This window comes from Diadema setosum, chromosome 12 (genome assembly GCF_964275005.1).
Source record: "Diadema setosum chromosome 12, eeDiaSeto1, whole genome shotgun sequence".
NCBI lineage: Eukaryota > Metazoa > Echinodermata > Echinoidea > Diadematoida > Diadematidae > Diadema > Diadema setosum.
The window spans coordinates 27189803-27207029 of NC_092696.1; the positions used below are offsets into that span (position 1 = coordinate 27189803).

Genomic DNA, 17227 nt, shown 5'->3' on the forward strand with positions numbered 1-17227 from the left:
GCAGGGAATGCCTTCGAAACACTCCTCGTTACAAGAATGTTAATGCACTCATTGTCAAGTCGGATTTTTTACATGCTTTCTCAAATAATAAACCGTAATAAAGGCTATAGCATTTGACCTTGGGGTACTAGTTCGATTTTCAAGTATCATATCTGATTTGGGGCTATATTGTACCTTTCTGCAGTTGTTCAAAGTTGTGTCTTTGAAATCTTCACAACTCGAGATGCGTGCAAAATTTTATATTAATCGCTTGAAAACTTTAAAAGTACTTTGATTTGCATTCATTTTTCTTGATTTTGAGGCTAACGTTACTATTATCATGGTAACGTCCTGCTGCTACTGGAAACCGTATCTTGCACAACTTAACTTTGAACTCAACATCATGTTTGCTACATTTCACCCTTTGAAGTAGAGAAGCATGCACCCCTCCCCCCATTTTTTTCTTTTTATTTCTTTTGTTTCAACAAAAAATAAAGGGGGCGGGGGTGTGCGCCGGTTGCGGTCCTCCCTGGATCCGCCCCTGTGTAAAATCTGTCTCATAAAGACATTTACAAAAATATATCTCGCAGCTGAATCCTATTGACTATTAATACTGTCTTATCTGTTTGTGCTAAAATACGACCTTATTACTGATAGGTCGATTAATACTGTTTTACTAGCATATAATTGAATAAATGTCAATATTTTTCATTGTTTTTTGTTCTTGGTACAGAGAACGGCGACAATGGTAGTAGACATGCCTTGCTCAGACAAGACATATCTCGTCCTATTCACTCTAATAATACACAGCCTCTCATTGATGCCTGCAATGCAGACGACTTCTAAACCAGTAGCATCTAGGAAATGTCTCTTCCAGCGAGACATTCACTCCGGGATGTGTCGAGCTATGGACCTGACTTCGGTGCCGAGGGATCTGCCCATTGACACTGAGATTCTCGATTTGAGCATCAACAAGATCACCACCTTGTACAAAACATCGTTCTCACCTTACAAGCAATTAGAAGTTCTGATCATTCGGTCAAACGGTATTTCTTTCATTGACAGTGGCACGTTCTTGAAGATGTCATTTCTGCAAAGTCTCGATTTGTCGGATAACGGACGTCTACCGGTACTACGAGGGGACATGTTTGTCAACGCTGCCCTAGCAAACATTCAGAAAAATCGTACTAACCTTGCTCATGTCCCGGATAATATCTTCAAGGCGATGATTGTACCAGCCACACTTGGTTTAAGAGACAACGCTTTGCGGAATATCAGCTGGACGGATTGCCACAACGTGGCATTTCACATCGTTTCACTTCCGGACAATAATTTTACTGAGCTTTTAGAACAATATTTTGTCATGGACTGCAGAGTATCTTCTAGATCTTTCTTACAACCCGATACGCTTCGTTAGCCCAGCCACCATTTCCTCCCTCAGAGTCGAAGGCCTGGATATGAGTGGAATACTGCTACCAGAGAAAGAGCTTCAGCACCTATTTGAGGGTGTAAGGTCGTCGTCATCAATAAATACCTATACATCAGAGACAGGGGCCTCACTTCCTAACGACCTGGACTATTCGGTGCATTACAGGGAAAATACCTTCGTAAGCTAGATCTCGGTATCAATGAACTTAGACAACTTATTCCAAGAGGATTCGAAAATCTGACTGATGTATATAACCTGGCCCTTAATGCCAACTGGCTGGAAGCGATTGAACCTAGCCACTTTTCGGGTATTTCCTCGATACGAGTGCTGTCCCTGGTAGGCAGTATAATTTCTTCTATAAATTTGGACAATCATGTGTAGAAGGCAAATCTCACCACACTTTACATGGGACTGAACACCTTTGCGAGAATAGGGACTCACGCATTCTATGGTTTGAAGAATCTAGAGTTTTTAGATTTATCGAACAACAATCTGGACCCATTATCGCACGTGGTTCTCTCGGATCTAATCTCGTTGAATTATCTAAGTTTGACTGAGTGCTCTATCTCAGTTGCATTTCAACTGAATGCGCCCTCTCTGAGAGTCTTAAACTTTTGGGGTGCAGAGAGAATTCCTCCAGACATGGTTGCCCCTGGAGCATTCTTAAAAATAAGTGTTCCAAGTTTGTGCTATAATTATCGCCCAAAATCAATTTTACCCTGCTTTTCTAAAATTTTAGATAGATTAGTGTTTGATAGACTTAATTTATTTTCAATAAAACATGTGCTGTATGACAGCCAGTATGGTTTTCTTAATAATCATTCAACAGACCTTGCCGTTATTGAAATTTATGATAGGATATTGCATGAGTTAAATTCGGGGAAAGAGGTTATCGCAGTTTTTATGGATTTATACAAAGCCTTTGATTCTCTTTCACATGAAATTTTGCTTAAAAGTTACATCATTATGGAATAAGAGGTGTTTGTTTCGACTGGTTTAAATCATATCTGTGAGAGAGGAAACAACACTGTATTTAATTCTTGTATATCTACGCAGAAAATTATTAGTTCAGGAGTACCTCAGGGCTCGATTCTTGGGCCATTACTGTTTTTGTTTTATATCGATGACATTGTGAATGTTTGTTCTGACTGTCGCTTTATTTTATATGCTGATGATTCTACAGTGCTTGCATCTCACAAAGGCATTAATATGTTGATTTGTAAGTTGAACAGAAGTTTAGTTTATATATCTTCTTGGTTGAAGACAAATGAATTATTTTTGAATTATTAGTAAGACACAGTGCATCCACTTTAAAAGGAAATGTGAGCAACAGGATATTGGTAATTTGTCTGTAAAAATAGATTCAGATTCTTTAATGTTTCATGATTCTATTAATTTTCTTGGAGTTATATTGACTACCACTTTAAGTTGGAAGGAACATATCAATTCTGTTTGCCCAAAAGTGTCTCGTTTTGTCGGTATTTTAAACCGGCTGAAGTATATATTTCCAAAGCCTATGTTATTATTTTTTATAATTCTTATGTTCTATCACATTTGACATATTGTAATTCTATCTGGGGGAATACATACTCTTCCCATTTGCAAAAGTTTATAAGTTTACAAAAGAAGGCTATACGTATCTGCACTGGCTCTGCATATCAAGCACCCACATCTGAATTATTTAAATCATTAAAAACTTTGAAATCAATCGATATAAATAAGATGCAAATTGCTTTGTTGATGCAACGTTATCATTAAAAATATCTTCCTCCGTATTTTATGAATATATTTACAATATATGGCGATGTTCACACTCATTATACTACATCATATTATCAGTTTTACCGATGGTCTTTCTCAAACGATAAGTCTAAATATTCATTATGGTATACTGGACCTGTATTGTGGAATGATTTGAACGAGAACCATGTTTTGAATCTACAATTTAATAATACTTTTAAAAAACAGTAAAAAAAACAGTTCCGTGTGAAAGTATCGCTTTTAAAGTTAGGTTGATATCTCTTTGTATTTTGATTATGCCAATTTGTGTGCTTGTTTGTTTCTGTTTTGTTTGTTTGTTTGTTTGTTTTTACCTCAAATCTGTTTCTTTACACTGTTAGGTATGTACAGTCTTACAAGCCATTAAAAGGCTTTCTCATGCACATTCCATTTTTCATCATTACAGTTATGTTCAAATGCGTACTCTGTGCTGATTTGTATAGTATGTGAATGTATCAATACCTTGAGTTATTGTTGCATGTATTTTGATTTGTATGTTATGTGTTTTTTATCCTTGTGGATTGATGGAAATAAATGAAATTAATGTATAAATCTGTGTCCACATTAACTGAGTTATTATTATCAAATTTCATAAAATGTGTGTTAGTGACATTCAAAACTGATTTATTTAGAGAACCCCAATCATCAACTTCAGCCATTTCATTTATCATCAAATTTTTAGCTTGATCAATATTTTTATGTTTAAAAAATATGTTGGTATCATCAGCAAACATCAAAAAGTGCAAAACTGATTAGGCAGAAGGCAAATCATTAATTTAAATAAGTAATAATATAGAGCCCAATATTGAACCCTGCGGAACACCACATGATATTGTTTGCATTTGTGAACAATATGAGTTATAGCTAGTGAGTTGTTTTCTGTTTTCTAAATAACTTTTAATCAGCTGCAATGGTGTCCCCCTTATACCATAAAAATTAAACTTACGCAACAGAAGTTCTTAAATAAAACATCATTTTTATGTAAAAATTGCAATAAACGCGCACTTACACATTTTTCAAAAATTTTAACAATCAAATTGGACGATAATTGGTAAAATCATCTTTTGCACCATTTTATATACAGGAATAACTTTTGATATCTTGCCTGTATCAGGAAAGACCCCCTTTTCAAAACAATGATTGATCGAAATACTCAAAGGTTTATATAAAACATGAATTGCTCTTTTAATAACTTTAATATCTATAGAATCATAACCAGGAGGTTTACCATTTTTAAAACTTAGTACTATATCAGTAATCTCCTTTCTGTTACTGGCTTCAGAAAAAAACCTAATATATGAACCTTTTAGGCACTAGAGAGGGTACACAAACCATCCACCAGCAATATGACCTTTGACCCTATAAAAGACGGAATATTGGGGGGAGGGGGCAGCACTTTCAAAATCTTTACCCTTGTAGACTATATCATGGTAGACCTTCATACGAAATTTGAACAAAATCCGTTCAGAAATGTAACCTATAGAGCACACACAAACCATCCACCAACAATATGACCTTTGACCCTATAAAAGACGGAACACTGGGGGCAGCTCATTCAAAATCTTTAGATTTGTAGCGCATATCATGGTAGACCTTCATACCGAATTTGAACAAAATCTGTCAAGAAATGTAGCCTATACAAGGGACACACACACAAAAATATCCACCAACATTATGACCTTCGAGCCTATAAAAGACTTAACACTGGGGTAGCAGATCCAAAATCTTCATACGAAATTTGAACAAAATCCGTTCGGAAATGTAGCCTATATAGATTGCACACAAACCACCCACCAACAATATGACTTTTGACCCTATAAAAGACGTAACAATGAGGTAGATTATATCATGATAAACCGCCATGCTAAATTTGATTAAAATCCGTCAAGAAATGTAGCCTTCCAGAGCGCACACAAACTATCCATCAACAATATGACCCTTGACCCTATAAAAGACGGAACACTGGAGGCGGCACATCCAAAATATTTCGACTTGTAGCTCTATGACATGTCATGATAGACCTTCGTACCAAATTTGAAAAAAAAAAAACCGTTATGAAAAATGCAGCTTATAGAGCGCACACAAACCATCTGCCAACATAACCTTTGACCCTATAAAAGATTGAAAACTGGGGGCAGCAGATCTAAAACATATCGGCTTGTAGATTGTATCAGCTAGGGTAGACCTTCATACCAAATTTGAATGAAATCCGCCTAGAAATGTAGCCTATAGAGCGCACACAATCCATCCACCAACAACATGAAAGACGGAACACTGGGGGCAGCCGCTCATCCTAAATCTATATGCTTGTAGACTACATCACGATAAATTTCGCCACGCTAGATCGAGCGAGAAATTGCATATAATTGAACAGCAACATCTACATATTAACAACATTAAAGGGGCCCTGAAATCCAAATCCATGTTGATTTGTGTTGATTTATGATACCCTCAACATCACTTTTGCGGTAAAGCAAATATCTAGAAACATTCCATATTTTTTTAACGATTTTTCGTCTATTTTTTTCTTTTTCAGATTACTTGGGAACCCTCCACAAAAATCCTTCCAAACCAATCCATATTAATATTCTTGAGATGACATCATCTGTCAATCATTGCTAAGGTACTGAAATGCTTGACAAAAGACAATGGAATGCACCTTCCTCTCGACTCAGCATAACTTACATGTTTCTGTCATACTAATGTGACTAACAAAAGACATGGCATTTTGTGAAATTATATTATATTTTTCTTGTAAACTCGTGGTCTGGCGACGTCTAATGTACGCGTTTATAGCGAGTTTTTGTAGCGAGCTTTTGATCGAAGTACATGATTGTATTGCATACCACGGAATCGTTCAAGACTTTTTCTTATTCGATCGATTGAAAGATGTTGTTGTTGTTGCTGTTGTTCTCATAAGTCGCGTAAATGCATGGATCACGCATGAAATTTGGTTGTGCGTGCTTGTCCGTCGAGATTTTGACCATTTTCACTGGTTTACGCGATGAAAATCACCGATGAATAACATACTGTGCGCAAGAAGTAGGGAAAGATCACACAAAAAACACTAACAAACCACGCACTTTTAGCGCATAGGCACGCATAGGTCTAAAACAGGGCGAATACTTGGTTGTACGTAACGAAAGGTCCACGGAAAACCACGCGTAATCTGCGCAATATCACTAATGAACTGTGTATGAATCGCGCATGATTTGCGCATGAAGTGTGATTTTCAGTGATCTTCAATGATACGTAGGCATGGTAGGAATATAAGCGCGAAACATGCGTCATAATTCTATAATGTCTGCTAGTCGTCAGTTGAAAGTCGTTGATAAACGTGATAACGGCAACATTTTCGCGAACGATCACTGAGATTCCACGCATATTTCGTTCATTGTTCGCGTAAGAAATATGCAAACTACACACAATTACGTAAAACAACGCAATACTGCGTACAACTCAACATACTGCTCCAAACCTGGAATGGCGTAAAGCGCCGATCCGGCGAACATCGGCGGACAACTACGAAGGTTCCACGTCAGACAAACTGATGAAATGCACAAATCGCCCATATATTGCATAAGGCTCGAATTTCGTGCGTGATTCATGCGTTTACGCGCCTTTGGGGCTGTGTGACCAGGCCTTTAATGGCGTGTATCAGTCAGGAGTGAGTATTTACGCCAAAGAATCGATGTTCGACTACTCAATTTCAAGTCGTTTTGGGGGTTCTTTCTATACTCTGTAGTTTTTTTATTTAAACCCTAATGAATGAAAATCAGACCGACAAAAATTATTATATTTTGCAAAGGTTATGTCTCACATAATATTATTATGATACATTCTATAAATATACAAAACATAATGCTCAAGGGCATTGTACACTTTAAGGTACATCTCTATCACATATGTCGCCACTCACTATCATACTGTGAATCGCAGTGAATAGCAATAGCATGTGTCGATACAGCTACTTCAATATCAATTTCAATTCAAGTAATTTTATTTCCACATAAAGTGATACAAAGCAATAAACATAACGCTTCCATGAGTACATAACATTGTAAGGAACTTTGCATCTCATAAGTTTCAACTAACCATGGATACAATATTATAATGATATCAACTTTGGTCTTTAGATAAATAAACAAGTAAGAAATACAATCCCATTTTGTATCTCTATAAGGAAAAGAGGAATTCACAAGAGAAGTATAGCTCGCAAATTTTGTCAATTACTCTATGAGATGAGGGCATCTAAAGATTCGTTTCAATGGGGCACCACAAAAGTAATGTCTCATTTGAATAAAATACAATGAACGTAGCATGTGAAAATGAGTTGTCACTGTAAAACTAATGCTTTCCATCACCTTACAGCTTATAGTTCAGAGGAAATAGTTTCTGCCCTTCATTGAAGACGGTGATCTATCACTTGCTCTACCCTCACTTCATCTAATAGCCATTTACACTCGACCCACATTGTCTAATCCTGTTTCATCTACAACCAGTTCGTCTCATGACAATTTCGTCCAATTGCCACTTAGCCTCATTACCAGTTGGTCTACTTCCAGATTTGCTATGCCCATTTCGTCTAATACCCACAGTTTATTAGACAAAATGAAAAAAAAATCCAAGGAGTCAACATTCCAATTACATAGACCATTTGGTCATTAGACGAAACGATAAGTAGCCAAGCTGGGCATTAGACCAAGTGACAAGTAAACCAAACGGGCATTACACGAAAGTAATAATAGTAGACCAAGTGAACTTAGCAGTAGTGGTGTTAGACGAACTGGGAAGTAGAGCATCAGATAGTTGACCAAGTGGCAATAAATCATCGAAGACAACTTAGTTGTATATTCATCTCTGACAATTCACAGTCTGAGCACATCAGTCTGTCGAAACTAACAGAACTCAAGTGTTTCAAAACCTACGACAATCAATCATGTAGTCCACTGCTTTAGATTACTTTTAGCAATAAATATTCACCCAGAGAAGCATCTATACTCACGCCTGCAGTTTTCACCGTCCTCTAATTTTCTGATTTATTTTTTCCAGGTGTTTAAAGGGTTGGTATAGTTTTGGTTGAGACTTAACTTCAAGTTTTTACCTTTTCTTTTGGTGAGATAATGAGAAACCTGTTTTGATATAAATCATAAAGGAGCATGTAATTCCCAGAGGGATTCAGCGCTTATTTGTTGAAAATTGGTTTTGAAATGGCCGACCTAATAAAAGGTCATAAAAAAGTCATCTTCTATAAGGATCGATCGCTTTGTTTTTAATATACTTCCTTTTTATATATCTCAGCCATTCCAAAACCAATTTCGTCAAATAGACTTTGAATTCTACTTAGAAGGGCATGGTCTGTATTATTTCATAGTTACTTCTTGGTATCTCGCAAAAAGTTAAAAGCCCAATCCTTCTCACAAATACTATAACATCCCTTTTAAGCGCATCACTGGGGTTCATTTATGACAGTTTGTAGGGGAAGCGTGTGGGTTACGTGCAGGTATACGTATCGAATAAGAATTATGTATGAGAACTATTATTTATATCATTTTACGACTGTGCATCAGAACATCGTGCCCGCACTCGACTCCAAGGCGTTCTCCACTGACGGATTTTTTTTTTTTTTTTTTTTTTTTTTGTCACCAGATCGCCACCAAAGCTATTGCCGACGGTTTTTCGAAGCTCAGTTGTACATAAACTTTCTTTGCATTTAGGAGCTTTCCTCATCAGGGCGTCCTTAAAAAAAAAGAAACTGCCCTGCTGAAAAGAACACAGTGTCCCACAATGTGAAACGCAATCCCAAAAGCAGGGTGAACATATCGTGAACACAGTGTGAAACTTTTCACACTGTTGAATTCGGGCGTTTTAACAGTATGAACATTGTGAATCATCAGTTCATAGTGTGAAACAAAACATTGATACTTTTATGTGAATGCCTGTAAAAAAAAAAAAAAAACGGTGTGAAAAAAAAATCTTCACACTGTTAAATTCGAGTGTTTTCACGTGTGAACACACTATGTGAGATGGGACACATGTGTTCTTTCCTGCAGGGAATGCCTTCGAAACACTCCTCGTTACAAGAATGTTAATGCACTCATTGTCAAGTCGGATTTTTTACATGCTTTCTCAAATAATAAACTGTAATAAAGGCTATAGCATTTGACCTTGGGGTACTAGTTGTTCGATTTTCAAGTATCATATCTGATTTGGGCTATATTGTACCTTTCTGCAGTTGTTCAAAGTTGTGTCTTGGAAATCTTCACAACTCGAGATGCGTGCAAAATTTTATATTAATCGCTTGAAAACTTTAAAAGTACTTTGATTTGCATTCATTTTTCTTGATTTTGAGGCTAACTTTACTATTTCATGGTAACGTCCTGCTGCTACTGGAAACCGTATCTTGCACAATTTAACTTTGAACTCAACATCATGTTTGCCACATTTCACCCTTTGAAGTAGAGAAGCATTTCGATCTGCAAATTTCTAATTACCGGACTTCAAGGATGTAGTGCGCTGTTATCATGAAAAGGCACTTTCTGCTGCTGGTTCAAACGTGTCTCGCTCAACTTTACATTGAGTAGTGTACAATAATGCATGGTACTCACACTTCACACAGGGTCAGTCAATGATATTGGAAAACTACGTTGTAGGACACCAATAGTAGCGCTAAGCTACAGAAGCAGACTCAAGGGGTGTATGTATCAAGGGCGGATCTAGGAATTCCGTAAAGAGGGGGCGCGTTTACAAAATTAAAGGGGCAGTCTTTTAACTTTATAATGCATGATCATATGAAAATACTGTGTCAATACTATTAGAAATCGCATATGCTTTTCTTCAACGAGATCTGTGAACTTCAAAAAACTCAGTTGAAATCGCCTAAATCGCTCATTTTTCGGGTAGTCGGGAACGCCCCCAGAAAAAGCAAGGACCGGTCACGTGCCTTGTCAGGTGACACTTTGACGTAGCAGGGGGTATTCATAGTGCCGACTGTCTCGCCGTATACCGTACTTCACAGTGCAGTGAGTCTTGTGTATTTGTAGGAAAGTTAGAGAAAATAAATGCCGTGGAGGTGTGTCGTCACCGCAGCAAAGACACAAAAGATGGGTGTAAGTCTGCACAACTTCTCTAAAGATGACGCCATTCGAAAGAATTGGGTTTTGAGACTCATTTCATTTGCTGAAGCGAGCCCAGCAGTGCAGTGCAGTGGGATACATGCAATGAATGGTTCTTCTAACGTTAGTCGTCAGGTTGTACAACCTCTTATGCAGTGATCGCTTGGAGGAGTGGAGCCAAGTACATGTAAACTAGGGGCTGTATACTTGGCTAGGATTTGCGCCCAAAAAGAGGATCCTGCAGCCCATAGCTATCCCGTCATCAAGCTGGGAACTGGAAGCCAATCTCATCGTCAGAGAGCTGAAAAACAAAGCGGATCAGCAGTTCTGAAGCTGGAGAGAAAGCGGGTATGTTCTGTATAGCGTCTAGACGACTCTATAATAGAGTCGAGATAGAGACACGAGACCAATTTATATAGAGACTCTAAATCTCTAGATCTATAGAGTCGGGTATGTTCTGTATAGACGACTCACTAGCTATCGTATGAGTATCGTAACTAGATCTATACACAGCCCAGTTGCTGTATAAATCGGGACAGGGTTCGCACGGCGTCTGGTTATGGCCTATTGCAAATATTCTACTAGTATCATTATTTACTAACAGTTTCACGGTTTCGATAGGTTGATAAGCTCTGTCTAGCGTTTCGAGTGGGACTGCCTTGCTTCCCCAATAAAGCTCTAAAGAGTTGAAGTAACCGAATGGTTGGATGGTATGTTCCAAAACAAATTGTTAGATTGAATTGATCCAGAACTGGGCATTATTGTTTGTCTTCACTTGCCCATTTGTCATTAGGCAAGTGAAATCTTCAATATCCATTTTTTTTTCCTTGCCCCAAAATGTTTCCCATATATTAGTTGACTAAAATGTACAAAAAAGTCACTTTCCAATCAGACAAGGAACTTTCTTTCAATGAAGAGAAAAATATTAGAATGGCACAATTTGTCAACTACACATTTTATTGTTTGTTTGTCTCTGTAGAAGCATGGGTTTCTTGACCACTGAGTACACATATAAATGATCAATTTTAAAAGGTCTAGATATACATTTTCTCTTTTTTTTGGGGGGGGGGGTGGAGGGGCAGGTCTTATGCCTGTTCCACTAATCAAAAGTCATAGAAGGGAGGCAGTCAGTTTTCCATTCCCGAAGACCACCACTCCACATTCCACGACCAATGGCTACTTTGGCATTCTCAAATCAAGTCTTTGCATTGAGGAGGGCGAACCCCAATTTTGATATGAATTTGCAAAGATCTTTTTAAATGTCATTATCAAAGTGGTGGTTTCTGTTCATGACACCTCAAGGACTTTGTTGCTAAAAACCAATGCAAACATCTTAATTCCATCTATTTTGTGTGTCCCTTTGTTTCTTTTTGTTGAATTTTCTACAGCACATGTTGATGATGTCCTTTCTGCTGTTGTGGAGTACGATGACAAAACTCCTGCATCCTGCCAGCCTTCAACGCCTCCCCTTGTGAGTGCCATCGTGTGTCATCCAAGGGAGGAAGTTATTGAATATCACAGGAGACAATTTGCACCTGACAAATGATGTGATGGTTTCAGGAATCCTTGCAATTGAGATTGAAGTTCATATTATGTACAATATGATACTTTGCAATTTTTTTAAATTGTTGTGAAATGATTTTTTCATCTGATCTTCTGTCAGATGTTGGATACAAACACTCAAAATGTTGTTATACATACCCAGCATTCTTATGCGCTCTATTCATGAGTGATCATCTAAAGACAAGGTAAGATCACCTTGGTTACTGTTGTGTTCCGTCTGTATAACATGTATGTAGCATTTCATCACAAAGAATGTGATCCCAACTTGATATAGTGTTTCAAAGACCATTTCTTTGCCAATTGAATATTGTCCTTTTAATAGCAAAATCATAATTCATTTACAATACAGGAGTCATTTGGATACAAAAGGAAAACTGTGTATTCTTTTGTTGATGTTTAAAGCATAAATGACCATATTTATGGACAGATGAGCTTGCATTCTTAACACTATTCTGTAGAGATATTCAGTGTTGTATTAAAATGGTAAGTTTAGAGGATTTCTACATGGATGCTGTCCCTTACTATGATTTTATCATTGCATGTTTGCTGTTCTAGATTAGAGCTTGTCACTCTTATGATCAAATTGATATTTTTGACAAGATAATTTAGAATAAGATGTGCATGCATTATAGAATACAACACGCTCAAAAGGGATTGAAAAAAAAATTGTATATACATGTAGTTTTGAGAAGAAATGCAATGATTTACTCTTGGTATATGATTCACAGATTTATGAAAAAGGAGAACAAGATGTGTTCTAAGCATTAGCATTTTACATAATCTTCATCTGTGTTTAAGCAGACCGAGGCCCAGTTACTCAAATTCCGAGACCTGGAATGCATCCACAGGGAGAATCCGAATTCATAATGCGATGCTAAGTCTAGTTGGGGAATTATTCTGTTGATTTCTATTATAGTTCTCCATATATAATCATTGTAGTCAAGCATTAAAAGTTAAGCATTGGTTTTTTTTTTTTATGAATATGGTGTCAGGGGTCTTATGAAAGAACAGTTGCTAGGTCACTCAGACTCAGACATTCATAATTATTCATGCAGATAGGTACTTCTGAAAATGTGCACACAAGCAAACACCCACATGCACATATGCTCACATACATTCACACATTTGTACACATTTTTAAATGTGTGAAAGATTGAATAACATCACTCACCTGTATTGTTTTGTATATATGTACACTTGCAATGTATATATTATTTTTATCCTAAATTTGAGTTCTGTAGAGATTTCTGTATAGTGAAGAAGAAATCACAAAGCTTTTGATTCAATGTTATATGAGAATGTCTCATAATATTGATATGAAATATACAGTATGTATGTGGAAAAGATAACTCTTCCGGACTGATTTGATGTCAAATGTGGATGTCACTCATGCATGCTTGACTGACCAGCTGCCATTGATCCAGTGGAATAAATTCCATTTTGTTCCAACATTAGGATATGGAGATAACACACTGGTAGGGTTTTACAATCTCACTCCTGTAAGTACACTACCCCTCCCCCCATCTTTTCCTCACTCCCTTTTACTAATTTTCTTTGGTCTCCTATCTATACACACATCAACACACACACACACCCTTTGCCATACTACACACATACCCACAAACACCTTTAAACAGGCATCACTTGAACACTCCCACCAACATGCAAATCGCATACAGATGTACAATGCCATACAAATCTTACCTGTACATATATCTATGAGGGGAATATTTCTATCCATTCCATGAGGGGGAACATCAAACATAGGGCAAATATATCAATGATATATTCGTCCTATGTGTGTCTGATGTTGGTGTGTGTTTGTGCATGTTTGTATCTCATATGCATGAGTGTACTGAGGGTGTGTGTATATATGTGTATGTTTGTTCATTTTTATGTGTCTGTATGAAGCTAATCTTTCTTTTTTAATAAGGATGAATTTATACTGCATGTACTGTATTACTACAACCGCTACAACTACATATATAAAACACAACACACTTTTTTTTCCATTTGCTTACAAAATATAATTGGTGTAATCAGCTGGAAGGAATGTTTGACAAATGAATACTGGTTCATGACAGAATACTACTATATGAGCCAGCTACATTCCAGTTCAATGAGTTCGTAACTGGACTTGGTCCTGTTATCTAGATAGAGGCTGTGAAGCTATTGCCGGAAAGGCCACAGCATCTTAATCATATTAGATCGTTATTTATTTTTTGTGACCATGATTGACAATATAGCTGTTCAACATGTCAATTCTACACAATCAAAATTACCTTCAGTTGTATGGTTGTGAAAGTGTCACTTTCCAATTGCTAAAACATGCAGCAGGACTACATTACAAAAGAGAGAGGGGGACCATAGCAAGAGTAAGAATTGAGACAATCTGAGTGCATTTGACATACAGTCGAACCTTATTATAATGAGGTACATTATGGGACCAGAGATATCACTCCTGCATATCAAGATCTTGTTATAACTACAGTTTGTCAAATCACTGCTTATAATATTGAGGTTCCACTGAACATGCATCAATAAATTACAATAAAATACAATGTACTGTAACACATGATCATTTGTACAGAGAGGCTGAAGTCCAACAGCATGTTTCTCAGCTGTGTGCCTTGATGATTTGGTGTTGGACGCTGCATATCATCAGTATACCCAACATACCTGTAATGGACAAGGTGTCTGACAAAGTATACATGTGACATTTCGCAATGTACAAACTTATCTGATGCATTTCTACACTGTGACCATGTTCCCGTTAAGCAAATCGCAATGTGACAAGTTGTCACATTCTACACCCAATATCAGTGCTGCATATACAGTCTTATTACAACCTATGCAAAATGAAAGCCTGTCACTATTTCTGATGGATGAGTTTATCAGATTTTTCTAACAGCAGAAGATGGCAGTAGGACTCTCACATTTTGGCCTAACTATACATAGCCCAGTCGCTGTACATGGTACGTCGCGACAGGGCTGTACGCGCGCGACCACCAACCACTAGGAGAGCGACGTAATCGTATCACGATAGCTTTGACTTTTGATACTTACGTTCATTTTTGTCACCTCAAACCCATCGAGTACACTCTTCAATATTTACTCTACATCTGATGCTATCAGTATTCAAATGTACAAAATGAAACTTACCGAAATTGATCATCATATCAAGCATGTCCACACCGTACACAATCTTTCACGCCAGGCCAAGTTTAGATATCGGGTGGTCACGTGATGTGAATGCCCTTTCAAAAGGTCGCGCTGTCGACCGTGCTGTTACACTCAAGCAGCGTACGCACGGTTACTAGTATACAGCTATAAACTGTACTGGGCTTGGCGGCGGCTACGGCTGGCGTCTGGTCGGGCGACGAGCATTGAGCTCCATGCCACGGTTATTGTGTAGCAGACGCCAAGGTTTGTTCGACACTTTCAACGCACACGCGCTCGCTCTGGAGCACATCCGGTCACGCATGCGCATAAGTCAAGGCGCCATTTTGAATCCTGCAACGACGAAGCCCGACGGTCAGGAATTGCGCCAGAAAGTGTAATTTTATTTGTTCCACGGACTTATCGCAAGTGGTCTCCATGGACCCAGTGTGGCGGACTATTCTTCTGTAATAGAAACATGCATTTAACGTGAGTAAAGTATTCTGTTTAAAGGAGAAAAGTATACATTTTCCTAAGTTTTGTAGTTGTGTTGAGGTTCCTCACTTCGAGGCTGCATGCCGCGCACGTCAGACGCTGTTTTCGCATAGCGTAACAGCGTCTGGTCGGGCTAATTTTGGCCCAGAAATTTCCAGCATCATCTCAACCAATTGCCGGTATGCAACATGTCTTGATCGCCTGATATTGAAACAAAAGTGAAACAAAATGGAATGCAAAAGGAGTAAAATTTGATAATCCTATTATATGACATCATGTGTTCATCTAGGAATTTATCTTGAGAATAGGATTTAAATTAGACAATGTAAATGGGACCCATGGGGTATGGTAATCATAATTTTGGGGACAACTGTATAATGGCAGGATAAAATACATGTATAAAAACATGTATTGACTGCCTGAAATTGCAACAAAAATGAAATGAAATGGAATGCTATGGAATGCAAAGGGGCTAAAATTTGATAATATATTACATAAGTGTTACTCTAGAAATCGTGAGAACAGGAATAAAATTACACAATGTGAATGGATCTTTCATGGGGTGTGGTACCAGGTAATCGGTACTTTTGGTAGAATCGTATAATGACACCATAAAATTCATTAGGAAATTATCAGGGATATGAAAAAAGCCTAATTTTCATTAGTAGTAGGTGTAGGCTTTCTCGCAAGAGATATTGTTTGAAGCGGAGTGTATGAATGGAAGGATTAACGAGTGACAAAAGGCGACGGAAGGAAAGGATTAGGCCTATTGATAAAAGATGCAGCTGCAATAGTAGGAATAGAATTAAAAGATTAACTAGTATAATCCTTTCTTTGTGAATGAATTTGGCGTTGGTAGTATAGGGACAGCTGTGGTAGAAAAGGGGCGATGAAAATGAAGAAGGTTGCTTTGGTTAATAGAAGGGGAAGCGTTAAAACAAAGGTCCGTCGTTGCATCAACTGCAGCTGGTTGGAGGATTATTCCGGTGCGTCGGTGGAAGAAAAATGAAGGGAAATATAGAAACAATGGCGCTGAGAAAGAACCAGATGAAAGATAGAAGCTATATAGGGTGCCGAGCGTCAATCTCTTGGTTACTTCTCCTATATTTACATCGTTGACAACGCATACCAGTACCTGCAAAGATGGCTACTCCGAGCAAACTTCAACTTTGCAACGCAGTGGAAACCAGCCAATCCACCATGGCATCCGAGGGATCTCCTTCTATGTATCAGGGGAAAAGGACAACGTCTTCTATTCCGGCTATACGGGTAAGTTGAAATAAACATCACATAAAGTTATATGCATTTTGCGTACGTGAAATTGCATAATATGCACTGCACAGCATGTTTGATCGAGTGATTTGTAGAGGAAGGAGTAAAACGAATGAAATACAAGTGCAAGGAATGGTACGTTTATCAAGCTGTTTTACGGTAATGCGAAAGGTAATAAGGTACGCTTTTCCCCCTTAACGTTGATTTGAATATCTGCATAAAAAGCATTGACACTGTATTCATCTAGACAAAATGAGTAACAGAGTATCTGTATAATTGTTTTTATTTTGTATGGTATAGGCACGGTTGTGAGAGAAGAAGGAGAAAGGGTTGTCGGTACTTAAAGAGGTAGGTAGTCGGTATGGCCAAAAAATAGATTACGATCTCTGTGAATTTGAATCGGGATTTTCACCATTTCAGTTGGGAGGAAACGTTT

The 17227-nt window shown here is 37.7% G+C and overlaps 1 protein-coding gene across 1 annotated transcript in view; it reads left to right on the forward strand.

The window, feature by feature from the left end:
• The first annotated feature begins 799 nt into the window (after positions 1-799).
• The window catches only part of LOC140235836 (toll-like receptor 3), a 48351-nt gene continuing 31923 nt past the window's right edge, over positions 800-17227 (forward strand). Inside the window, 1 exon segment of the mRNA XM_072315833.1 lies at positions 800-1288. Coding sequence (XP_072171934.1) covers positions 800-1288 — 489 coding nt within the window.